At 42.2% G+C, this 13,030-nt stretch overlaps 1 protein-coding gene across 1 annotated transcript; it reads right to left on the reverse strand.

Annotated features, from left to right (window-relative positions):
* Positions 1-9,984: 9,984 nt before the first annotated feature.
* Positions 9,985-12,785, reverse strand: LOC144682293 (tapasin-related protein-like). Its single transcript, XM_078544769.1, has 3 exons — positions 12,703-12,785; positions 12,280-12,597; positions 9,985-10,481 (listed from the first exon to the last, which is right to left on the reverse strand). The coding sequence occupies exons 1-3, from the start codon at positions 12,755-12,757 to the stop codon at positions 9,985-9,987; spliced, it is 870 nt and encodes a 289-aa protein (XP_078400895.1). The 5' UTR covers positions 12,758-12,785.
* Positions 12,786-13,030: the final 245 nt, after the last annotated feature.

Consider the following 13,030-nt stretch of genomic DNA (forward strand, 5'->3'; position numbering starts at 1 on the left):
CTCCATCTCCACATTACCCCTTGTGGATTCCAACTGAAGTTCCATCCGTCATGTTTCGAACCCACCCAGGATTACAGTTATCTCCAGGAGATACAATGCTCCTCGGACTGCTGTTCTCATCGCATCCTGAGATCCACACCCAGTGCCATGTGCCATGACATGAACACACTTGACCTCTCCTTCCAGCAGCACCGACTCACCCTATTTCTAAGCTGCCCTTGCCTCCAGTTTCATTTTATTCTTCGTCTCATCCGACGCCTCAACAAGAAACGTTGTCTTTTTTTTTTAGATGCAAAGGAATGCAAGCTCCAGCTGGTGCACTTACCTCTACCTGTCAGAGGCTGAGCGTCAACTCACAGACACTTCCTCCTTCCTCCCCCTGGACCATGACCGCACCACTGAATATCAAGCCATTGTTTCCAGGACTGTCACTGACCTCATCTCCTCTGGAGATCTTTCCTCCACAGCTTCCAATTTCATAGTCTTCCAACCTCGTACGGCCCACTTCTACCTCCTACCCAAAATCCACAAACAGGGCTGTCCTGGCACACCGATCATGTCAGTCTGTTCCTGCCCAGCGGAACTCACTTCTTGCTCTCTTGACTCCTTTCTCTCTTCCCTTGTCCAGTCCCTTCCCACCTACATCCACGCTTTCTCTGACGCCCTACATCATATCAACAATTTCCAATTCCCTGGCCCCAACCACCTCCTCTTCACCATGGACGTCCAATCCCTCTACACGTCCATCCACCACCTGGATGGTCTGAGGGCTCTCTGCTTCTTCCTTGAACAGAGGCCTGAACATGGAATAATGTATTAATTTTTCTTCCGATTTACACCCCTCCTTCATTTTCACATGTTCCATCACTGACACTTCCCTTCCCTTCCTTGACCGTTCTGTCTCAATATCTGGTGATAGACTGTCCACCAATATTCATTACAAGCCTATCGACTCCCACAGCTACCTCGACTACAGCTCCTCACACCCTGCTTCCTGTAAGGACTCCATCCCATTCTCTCAGTTCCTTCGCCTCCATCACACCTGCCCTGATGATGCCACTTTCCAAAACAGTTCCTTGACATGTCTTCCTTCTTCCTTAACCGAGGTTTTCCACCCACGGTGGCTGGCAGGGCCCTCAACCGTGTCCAGTCCATCTCCTGCACATCTGCCCTCATGCCTTCCTCTCCCTCATGGAACCATGATAGGGCCTCCCTTGTCCTCATTTAGCACCCCATCAGCCTCCACATTCAAAGGATCATCCTCCACCATTTCCGCCAACTGTAGCATGCTGCCACCACCAAACACATCTCCCCTTCGCATCCCGCCACCCCCCACCACCCCCCCCCCCACCCCCCACCCCGTCAGCATTCCGTACGGAACATTCCCTCCAGGACACTCTGGTCCACTTCTCCATCACCTCCTACACCTCAACCCCCTCCCAGTGCACCTTCCCATGCAACCACAGAAGGTGCAATGCCTGCCCCTTTACTTCCACCCTCCTCACTGTCCAAGGGCCAAAACACTCCTTGCAAGTGAAACAGCACTTCACTTGCACTTCCCTAAATTTAGTCTACTGCATTCACTGCTCCTAATGCAGTCTCCTCTATATTGGAGATACCAAACGCAGACTGGGCCATCACTTTGCAGAACACCTTCGGTCTGTCTGCAAGCGTCACGCAGACCTCCCTGTCACTTGCCATTTCAACACACCACCCTGCTCTCATCCCCATATGTCCGACCTTGGCCGGCTGCAATGTTCCAGTAAAGCTCAACGCAAACTGGAGGAACAGCAACTCATCTTTCAATCAGGCACTTTACAGCCTTCCGGACTTAACATTGAGTTCAACAACTTCAGATCATGAACTCTGTCCTCCATCCCCACCCCCTTTCCGATCCCCCTTTTTTTCGAATATTATAATACATTTTTTAAATATATTTTTCATTTCTCACCTATTTCTATTATTTTTCAGTTTATTTCAATCCATTGTTTTATCTCCAACTTTTAGCCTATTTCGAACCCTTCCCCCGCCCCACCCTCACGAGGGTTATCTGTCACGTGTTCGTCCTGCGTTCTACCCTTAATGTCACCATTAGCACATTCCTTAGCTAATATCACCACCGTCACCACCCCTTTGTCCTTTTGTCTACGGCATCTTTTGCAATCTCTTCTTTGCCTCCATCTATTACTGGCCCTCTATCCAGCTCTACCTGTCCCAACCCCCGCAAACAGCTTATATTTCACCTCATTTCTATGTTTCCTTCTTTCTGAGGAAGAGTCATACGGACTCGAAACGTTAACTGTATTCTTCTCCGCAGATACTGTCAGACCTGCTAAACTTTTCCAGCTATTTTTGTTTTTGTTTCAGATTACCAGCATCCGCAGTATTTTGCTTTTATATAAAGGAGAAAGGGGGCTGGTGAGTCAGGTGAACGATTGGGTGCTGAGCGTTCAATTTGGCGCACAGCGATGACGTCAGATGCACTGCGCGCAGTTTGTGCCGACCTCCTTTTCGCGGCACACAATAATGGCGTCAGCGGTGCCGGCTTCCTGTTGGTACGAATCTTTTTAATTGAGGTAAGTCAGGGAGAACGTGCGACGTTGAACGAAATCTTGCTGCAGAAAAACACACTGACCCTTTTGCTGCCACCCAGTTAATTAAAAATCCAACACTTGTTAATTAACATGTCTCCCCATTGGACAAGGCAATCCAGAGATTATAAAATGTTACCCGTAAGTTTTCTAAGGCAGCAAGCAGAAGCGATAAGTATACCTAGCTTGATACACCGATCATCTGATACCTGCAGAATTGCAAATTCAGTCACCTACACTCATGCAAACCTGCAGCGGCTTCCACTTCTGCAAATGGAAGTATAATTATACTTTCTTTCACAAGCATCTAGCAAGCAGACTTTTGTTCCAAATACACACTGATAAATATCCGAGCAAGTCCTTTCTCTACGCTCTTCAGACTCTTTTACCAGTTGAATACTTTATCGTAAATTATGAAGAACTGGTCATCACCGACTGCAACAGATTCTAATTTTAATCTCAGAGAAGCACAGCATTTTCCAACGATCTCTGTAACTTGCCTGTAGCTCAGTTGACAAGTGGTCCCCCAAAATGCAGTACTGAGTGATGCAGCAGGTACTTTATTCCAATCTCTGGCTCTGTTGAAATTCTACCTAGGTTCTCGGGCTACTCAGCCGATCTCAATTCTCGTGGCCATCGATTCAAACAGGAGATCAGATGGAGAGGTAATTGATCCTACAATCCGATCATCAATTAGTGGATTTGAGAGAGGAAAATGTAATCAGTGTAGCCAAAATTCTGCCTTTCCTGGGGACTAATTCCATCGCTGAGATTGTCGAAGTCATTTGTTAGTTCGTCTGTCTATGCTTCCAGGAATGACGTCAATACAAGTCAATTGTTATGTTTTGGGTGATTTCATTCTTTTTAACTGTCTTTATTCCTTGCTTAAATTTTCTCTCCTCTCTAATTCGATTACGTGTTCGCAGTTGGGTCTCTAACCCTCTTAGGCTTCTCCTGTTCAGTTTGCAGATGGATTCGATCTGACAGCTCTATGGTTGATGGGGTATCGATATGATTCTAGGAGGTTAAAACGTGCTCGCCTGTGCTGCTAAAAATAGAGTACGAATAGGCGATGCGCCGTCACATACGCAATTCCAGAAAAAATTCTTTGTCGGCTCTTGACCTTCCAAATGGTTGAGCTATTGGAAGAGTTTTGTCCAACACAGAATGTCGGCGGCGCACAGCTGTCTCCCGGGCCTGACTGTTACGAGGAGTTCGCCAAGCAACAGAAGCATGACTCTGGCTGGCCGAACTAAAACCACGATAAGATACTTAATTAAATATTCGATTAGATACGAATTGTGACCGATTACCCTTTATTGGTTATGCAGCCAAGGTCAACATAAAGTAGCATAGCACGACATAACGCTACGATCCCAAAAAGATCAGATATCCGCCATTAAGGTACTGGGCATAATAGCGTGCGTTGTCTGCTTCATCTTGCTCACCACTCTTGGCCAGAGGGCCTTAGATACCTGCCAGCATTGTCTCCACCTATGCAAGCAAATGTTTCCCTGTCTTCTACTCTGTATCTGACTGTTAAAATCGCTCTTCTTATATGACGCGAAGTGATAGTCTTCCGACTAGAACCCAATATTTTCCCCAAAACAGTTCAAATTCGGGTTTCCTGCCTACCAGGAAGTTTATGTTTCCAGCCTTAATTGACAATGGGCAATCATGCCCCTTATCAATATCTTGCAGAGGTATCCCCTTTGATCTGCACCAATAATCATCCATTTGTCAGTTTAGTTCATTGATCTTTTACAGACAATAGTGCTGGTTGATGTGGCTTACAAGTTTCAATTGGTCATTTATGAGAAACATTTCTTAAACCTACCGTTCTGTTTGTATAGAGATGACTGTGCAAACATGGGGTCTACATTTTAGAATTATTCAGATTACTGAAGTGTCAAATGCAGAGCCCTAACCTTACAACATTAAACCGGCAAATGAATAAGTAAACAATTATTAGTAAATTAATCCACGACAATCGTGTACTACAGCTACTGTTCTTAAATAGGTAGCGAGATAATAAACATTTTAATTGAATACAATCTTTAATTTTTATTTATACCTTCGGTTGAGCAGCCAACATGGCGATAGCTTGCAAATAAATTTAAACATTTGGAACATTTAGTTGATAATAGATGCAAAATACACAATGTATGGAACACAAACGTCCACAGCGTGAATTTTAAAAAGTGCAAAATATCACGCATCTTTGTTTATTTGAAATAAACATCTGAAGCTGCATAATTTGGGAATTGTAAAACATGTGAGACCTGCATGCATGGTAAAATTAAATTCATAATTGCAGGCGTGATGTAGTCTAAAGTAGGACGCGCCTTGTCATTGGAATGTGTTTTTGCAGGACGCTGCGTGTTTTCCCGTCAGCACCAAAGTAATGGTCCTGCCCTTTGAACTCGAAGAGTGCTGCCCAAAAATATGCAACAATCCCTTTTGCATCCTTCTCTTTCCGATGGTGGTTTAAATCTAACGTCAAGTCAACGAGCTGCCTTGGCCTGGATCATTGGTGATGCCAGCAAACGGGTAAGCAACTAACCACATTGAATTGTTCACACACAGCGAACGATGAAGTTAAAACCACTTCATTTTTCATTTACATTTTCAGATAGTAAAATTAATTATTATGATTGGGTTTAGATAGATGCAAATATATCACTAAAAGCAGACGGTAAAATGACTTAAAATAAATTGTATTTTTAACATAATGGAGAACTTTCAGATTTCACAAATATAAGATTGGCTTTTCAGGGTGAGCCAAGGTATTTCGCAGTAATGATGAAGTTAGTACGCTGTTTTAAAAAAGAACAAGTTACTCCTCAATCACCGAGGCGTATTTTTTCCAAGGATTTTTATAAACAGGCTAACAGCCCAAAAAAGGAGGGTGGTCCCGTCAAATTATAATTGTATAGGAAATTGCAGTCCGTGGTGACCTCCATAGTCCACGTTAAACAGAAGCAGATGTTCGTTGACATCAACTTTTTGTTTTCCGCTTTGTTCTGCGCATGTGTGGACTCTCAAAGTAGTTGTCGGTGTGGGGAAAATGACGGCGATTTCTGACAGTTTCGCTGTTATTACAACCACAAAATTCCGGCCAGCTGTGAAGCTTTAGCTATAACATTGGGCTGAACGTAATCTGGGTGATAACAGGGCCTGACGTTGATGAAAACAGAGGGCATCCTATGTGGATTTTCTGGTCAGGTGAGGCAGGAAAAGGCGCCTACAGCTAGCATTGATGTCATTTGAAATTTGATCCTGTGTGGTCTATCGACGCTTATGTGCCTTTTTCTTTCCTTCGAGGTTTTCCATTTTTATTAGAACTAAGTAGTTCGACTGCTGTGTAAGTCGGCGGGTTATCAAATGCTTCTTGCAAGGTCTATAAAAGCAATGATTTGTAAAGTTAGGTCTTAACTTCATTAATCTACAGATTACATCATAAAACAGAATCGTCATAATAATACTTGGATCGTATTTAGGTTAGCATATTTACATTATTGAGTCACCTAATTACCTCGGGTAATTTCATTTAATTAATGGGGGTGGGCATAGCCACCTAATTATTTAATTAATATCCAATCCCCTGAAATATGCCTTCAAATAGATCATCCCAAATTCACCGTGGCTGTTAATTTAGTTTAAAATTCATTAGAAAATTTCCCAGATGCACTATATGTAATGGTAATTGCATCCAGTGTTTCACAAATCACGTATTTGAAATAGTGCTGGGTTCGTAGAATTGTGCATACTTGTCCTTGTGCTAGTTCCTAGAACAGAGTACCCATTTAGTCTCATACGCCTGTCTCTTCCCCCATACCGAATTATTTATTTTCTTTTTGAAATAGGAATCGCCCCTTTTTGTAAATATTATATGGATTTTGCATCCAGTTTTCCGGTATGGAATTCCACATTCCAACAACCTTCTCGCTGAGAAAGATTCTCCTTTGATGATAATATTAGATTTACATCCTCAAGTTACCTACTCATTGTCAGTGGAAATCGATTTCCCCCAGTTATTTTCCAAGCTCCTTCAAAATGTGAATACTTCACTTGGATCTTTATTCTTTGACATTAAAGGGTCTCCAAAACTAAAACCCACGACCACAGTTATCAATCTATCAATCTAAGTATTAGTAAGGCCTATAAACTTAAACTTAACTCCAAGCAATAAGCAACATTTCCAGACAGCAATTATACAAAAAAAGAAAATTACTTATTTACCGAGCATCATTCACGGTCTCAGCCTATCCAAATGAACAGCCAATGATTCCCTACGAAACAGGGTCGCCATTGTAATAGAGGAAATATTGCAAATTCCCATCCAGGTGAAGTAGTTTCGGGTGAAGGTCAACACAAAAGATTGAATTTAACACCTAAGACCAGGCTGAAACTCTGAAATGCTAACGCTACATGCGCCTCCAGGACGTGGACTGAATAAACTTTGAGTGTCCAAAGTGTGTAACTTAAATCTAAAACTACCATTATGTGTGTCCGTAACTAGATTCACATGAAGCATAAAAAAAAGCAAACTGGTAAATGTTGTAATTCATTTCGTTGTCATTGGCCCCTGCAAATGCTCCGTGGGCAACAGCTTCGAATTTTCTTGTATGGCTCCAAACTGGTTTCCATTTTACTTAGGAGCTCGCCCGGCGGGATGGCCAGAAAATCCTTGCTGTTGCAGGGCTGCGCCAAACTGAAACTAAACTGCCAATCTCAGGAGAAAGGGTATGAAGGCTTAAAAATAAAACACCAAACGTTGAATTTCGTTTGAAGTTTACTTTCCAGATCTTTCACTAATTAAATGATTTGCCTTTGGGGACATTGGTCAGGAAAACAATGACATTGATTCATTACGCGGGTCCAATCCCGTGTAATTTTGGGTTCTGGCGGCTGCAGTAGCTGCAGCCCAATATAGTCATGAAGGTTAGGAGGGACAGGGAAGAGCTGTTTTTGCCTGCTTTCTGTAGGAATAACTTTCGATATCTAAATGCTGGCATGCAACGTGAATATGGTGTTTGCGCCATGATCCGCCCTCTTCTCCGACTAGACGGCCGTAAAAGTCTCGCATCAAAATAAGCAGAACACTAAAAGTTAAGTTGGACCCAAGTTGCCCAATCATTCTCCGGCCTTCAAAGCCTGCTTGCTGCTATTCTCAGAGCCCTCAAATTTTGTCCCATTCCAACCGGCCAATGCGTTCTCATGGAGCCGGCCTATACTGGGGATGCTCCCAGACTGTATACTGGTCCTGTCAAAAAAATACTCTACCCCTGGGCCTGGGCTGTCTTGGTATATGTAGTGCCTGCGCAAATGATTTTGGTCTGAATTCGGCGCCAACCTCGTCTTGGGAGTGTTTTTTACTGACAAGTATTGATGTCCCAGTTTGATATGGGTAAACTAGAGAAGCATGCAAGTTTACATTAATACTAATCATGCAAAAATGTTACCCTAATCTAACATAGATTTGAAATGTTCTCAGCTCAACGCAAAATTACCACATTGCATTTGAAACATCAGTCGAAGGAATGGCATTAACTTACAGATTCACCGCAATTGTTTGCTTCATCTTGTTTCAGTCTGCTTACTAAGACACAAAATTCAAAACGCCTTTGTTAATGATACACGATATGGCTCAGCAAGTACAGCGAATGTCAATTTACCATGAGGACTGAGTAGGAAAGCATCATCAAACTCCGCAACCTGTGATTACGCCGTAGGTTGTTGGATGGTAAATAGTAATGCAAAATTGCTCACTGTAAGAAAAAAAAGCCTGAACGATGGAGAAAATAATTTTGGATAAATTCTTCTCCGACTGTATTTAGTCTCATGGATCCGAGAGATGAGATTTTCGGATCGGGGTGCGTTGGGAGGTGGCGTACCGAAAACACGATCCATCTTTAAGCTCATACCAATCTAAAATAAATGCTGTAATCAAAGCCACAGGCTATTTCAAAAACCAACAACCAGCAGAACTCAATTCCAGCGGCAACAGAAAATTGAGTTCAAGCGGGGATCAATCTTTTCTCTCCGCTGACTGGTTGCTTCCTGTTCGTTGTGATTTGTATTTTAATTAAATGATAGCGTGATCTTACCTTTATAGTTGTTGAATATGAACAACATTCTAATGATGGTCACCAACACCAAAAAATATCAATGCGAACCCTGCGCACCCAAAGATCGGTAAATAAGATGAGAACGTAGTACTGTCACGACCTGAAAGATTAATTTAACTTTCACATACTGAGCTGTACATTGTGGAGGGTGTCATCTGCAGTCACACCCATAAAGAAAATCTGACATTGAAGAATTGTTTGATCAGTTTAGCATGGGTAATAAAATGTTAGTTGATGGAAATGCATTTATCGCTGTTTAAAACTAAACCAAGAGTGATAGGGGTGGAGAAGTGACACATCGCATCTTTTGATCTGCCGAAATCGATAAGGTAATCATGAGAAGTGCAAAAACGGGCTGCTGACTCTCTCTACGGCCCATTTTGTGCTATCACTCTGGGCGAACATCAGCGCCTTTCAATTCTAGGCTCACTAATACTTTGTTTCGGTGTTCTTTTTTCACACTGGGGGACAGGAGCGGTTTTTATTGATGCGATGAAAAAAAATCCTTTTGCTTTAAGGAGTTCATTAATTGAAGTGTTAATTCCCCTCAACACCATGTGGAGTTGTATCCTTGTGAAGTTTTACTCTGTTAGTTATGTCTAGGCATATTCTTTTTCACTGCAGAATATGATAGTAAAATTTCTCCCAAGACCCCTTTGTATCACCAACACTCCAATAATTCCAAACAATGTGGCTGCCATTATTTCAAGAAAATGGTCGAAATGCGGCAAGTATTTGATAGCCAGCAGAGTATTACTTAATACCAATTTCCGAACCTATGAGAAACCGCGAGCACAGGTGATGTTCAGAGATATATTTGCCATAGAGCTGTCAGGAATTCGTTCCCATTTGCCACTTCCGAGTGAAGAACTTCAATACACGCCTCAGACTTGCTCTGGACTAAAGAAATCCACTTAACGTTACAATCTTGATGCACTAAATCAGTCATTATCTGCTTGAAACTTGACAGATTGTGAGCCAGTTTAAATAAAATTGACCAGTGGGGATAATTAATTTTGTTTTTTAAAAAAAGTGTTTTCTGGTTTTCGATGTTTACTGAGCTGCAGAGATGTACTTGCATTAGGCGAACTTCCAACCTCGGCCGTCGGAAAACAACAAGTGGAAAGCCAAATCTGGCCGTAAGGCTCAAGCGCGCCAACCTGCACCGGTAGTTTCACGCCCGGCCGAAGTTGGAAGTTCCCTCCATTTCAAATGTTGTCATTATTCCGGAGTAGCTGGTAGGTCAGAAACTGGAAGCCTAATTACACTGGAAAAAATGTTAAATTGCAACATTCGTAATATTGATCTGATTTTATAAGCATACTTTGTACTTTATTTCTATTGTCCGTTAGTGTATTGGAATTTCCAACACGTTCGGTTTCAATAACAGAAGAAAAAGCTCTTACCGTGTCAAATGTTTTGTGTTCTATGAAAAGTAACATCATACCTGAGTTACAATTGGGAACCATGTAGCTTGCCATGGCTGGAATCTGGAGGGTCACATGAGAAACCAGACAGACATAGACAGTTCCCCCCTGGATAGGTTGTGCCTCTTCAATGTAGCTCGAAGCTTCATACATTCCGGCTCTGCTGAGTTGTTTGGTGGTATGTATTCCAGTCTCAATGCTTCCATTATTTTTGTACCAAGTGATAGTCAGCCCCGCCGGGTAAAATGAAGCCATTTCGCACACGAGAGTCAACGAGCCGGGTACATTACTTTCAGATGCGTGAGAAACAATCTTCACTGGAGTTGGGGATGCTGGTGAAAGGTCGAAGAAGAAAGTTAATATCCCGTCTATTCGGGAACATTGAATAGAATTCACTTTTATGACGGACCTTTCCCAATCGCGAGGTTTGATTTCAAGTCGGCTATAACCATAAAAGAGCTATCAATCTGTGCGTCAATGCTGAAGTGAAAACATTACCGTATAATTATCGTAGGTTAGAGAATCATAGAGTACGACTACAAAAAATGTCAGTCGGCTCGTCGTGCCTGTTTCGGTTCCTTGAAGAACCGTGAAATAGGTTTCACGCCTCGGTTTTTCCCCCGAGCTCGACAAGTGTCCCCCTTCAAGATCTTATCTCATTCCTTTTGAAGTTTCTATTGAACGTGCTTCTAACACCCTTTCAGGCAGTGCATTCCAGGTCATACAATTCGGTGCAATTATATTGTTCCATGTGTAAATTCTCGAAACCCGACTTTCCTGTACTACCTAGTTAGGTCGAAGAATTCGAAAGCACGGATGAAACATTGGTGATGACTTTGTAGTGAATAGAAGTGTGTTTGTGAAAAGTTTATATGCTTTCCATTTGCGACCCGGCGAAACTTCCAGGGTGCCCTCAGACTGTGTCCCTACTTAAAATGAGCAGAGGAATTGTAATCCCACATCCTTCTTGTTGCTTACTGTAATCCGAGAAAGAAAAAGGGTCGGCATAGTATCATCGAGGGTGGTTTATAATAAACAAACAAAATGGCAATCAGGGACTTAAAGGCTAAACTTTCACGGGCTACTTCAACGTGTGAAATACATCAGGGCATTAAGAACTGCGGTGAATAGAGTTTGTACAACTCATGAATAAATTCATCAAATTCTTTATCGATGACATATGCGTTTTTGAAGGGAATTGAGGCGGTTCAAATTCTTGAGTTAATCAGTCAGGAACTGACCAAAGCGACTGAATGAAGAACAGAAATGAAAATAAAACATGAGAGTCTTGGAGCTTACAATACCCTCCATAGCTCAATGGCAGCACCCTTAACTCCGAGAAAGTCATGTGTTCCATGCTCTACTCCCGGGATTTGCGCATATAATCAAGGCTAGCTCTTCAGCATAATATGGAGGGAGCGTTGCACTCTAATAAGTGTCGTGTTTCGGATGAGATAAACCCCTCCTGATATATACGTATCCTCCGGCACTGTTCAGAGAAAAGCATTGAAATAATGCCATGGCCATTAATTATCCCCCAAACACGGTCACTAATTGCTTGGCAGGTGTCTCATTTCTGTTTGTAGTACGTTGCTGTGTGCAAATCGGCTGCCAGGTTGCTACATTAAAACATAACTACATTTCAAAAATGCTTTATGGTTTATAAAACTCTTAGAGACACTACAAGCTCTATATAGACATTCGTTTTAGCGCAGGAAGAGAGTGATTCGTGTTCTGATTGACATTAGACTCAATAGGAACACTGTTAGCATAGTATTTATTTTTTGATGATCAGGAAACCGCATTTTAACTGCTCAAAATATTATTTACACTGAAACCCCTTCACGTTATTTCACAATCTGCATCCGCACTTGAATGACATGAAAACGTTTCCTGTGCAAGTTAGAATGCATGAAAGAACAGAAATAATTATTAATGAAGCAAATAAGATGTTGAAAAATAAACCAGCATCTGTATTTCAGACCTAAAGTTTTCCCATTGGACCATTTGATTGCTAATGCAAATGTTAAAGGAAAGCGCAAGAGAGCACGGAAGGGATGTTATTCCTTATTATTTATTTGAATAACTGTGAGACTGTGAGACAGCCTAGCCTCTTTACAATTCTCTTACCACTGACGACAAGCCTTGATCCACTTCCATTTGCGACCCTGTTTCCCGGAATTGTCACTCCGCAGTAATACATTCCAGAGTCCTCGACACCGATACTCAGCAGTTGGAAGGAGGCTCTTCCTTTCTCAGTTACAAATCGTCTCCTGCTGTCTGATCCTGGCTGCATCAATTCCTTTTCGCCAAGTTTCCACCAATAAATGTTCACATCTGAATCCTCTTGAAAAATAGAAAATGTGCAGCTGAATGAAATATTTGCACCAGTCATCGAATAGGTATTTTCAGGGGTCTGGGTCACTTCAAGCAGAGCATCGGCAACAACTATTAAAGAAAATGAACATTGCTTTTAGTTATAAAACACAGGGAGATGGATAGAGAGAAAGCGAGAGACAAACATAAAGGCAAAGAGCGAACTATGGAATATACCAATGAAGATAATCCATATGAGCTGCATGCTCTGAAACACAGCCCTCGTAGTCATTTCAGCGATTGTTCCTGGACGTTTGAAGATAACACAAAAGTCTCATTCTGGCGAAATAACACAGTGCATAACCTGATGAGAAGTATGAGGCGATGACGTATGTGACGAGATGCCTATGAATGTGGTGCCAACGGCCGTGCTTAAAGAATGAAATGGAGGCGTATGCTTCATGCAGATAAAACCCTCATCACACCACCCAATGTTAACTCAAGGCAACATCAGGCTTATGTGTCTTTTGAAAGGTATTATTAAAGTTTCGTAATACGATGTACT

The sequence above is a fragment of the Cetorhinus maximus genome, chromosome 6 (assembly GCF_964194155.1).
Source record: "Cetorhinus maximus chromosome 6, sCetMax3.hap1.1, whole genome shotgun sequence".
NCBI classification, from domain to species: Eukaryota; Metazoa; Chordata; class Chondrichthyes; order Lamniformes; family Cetorhinidae; genus Cetorhinus; species Cetorhinus maximus.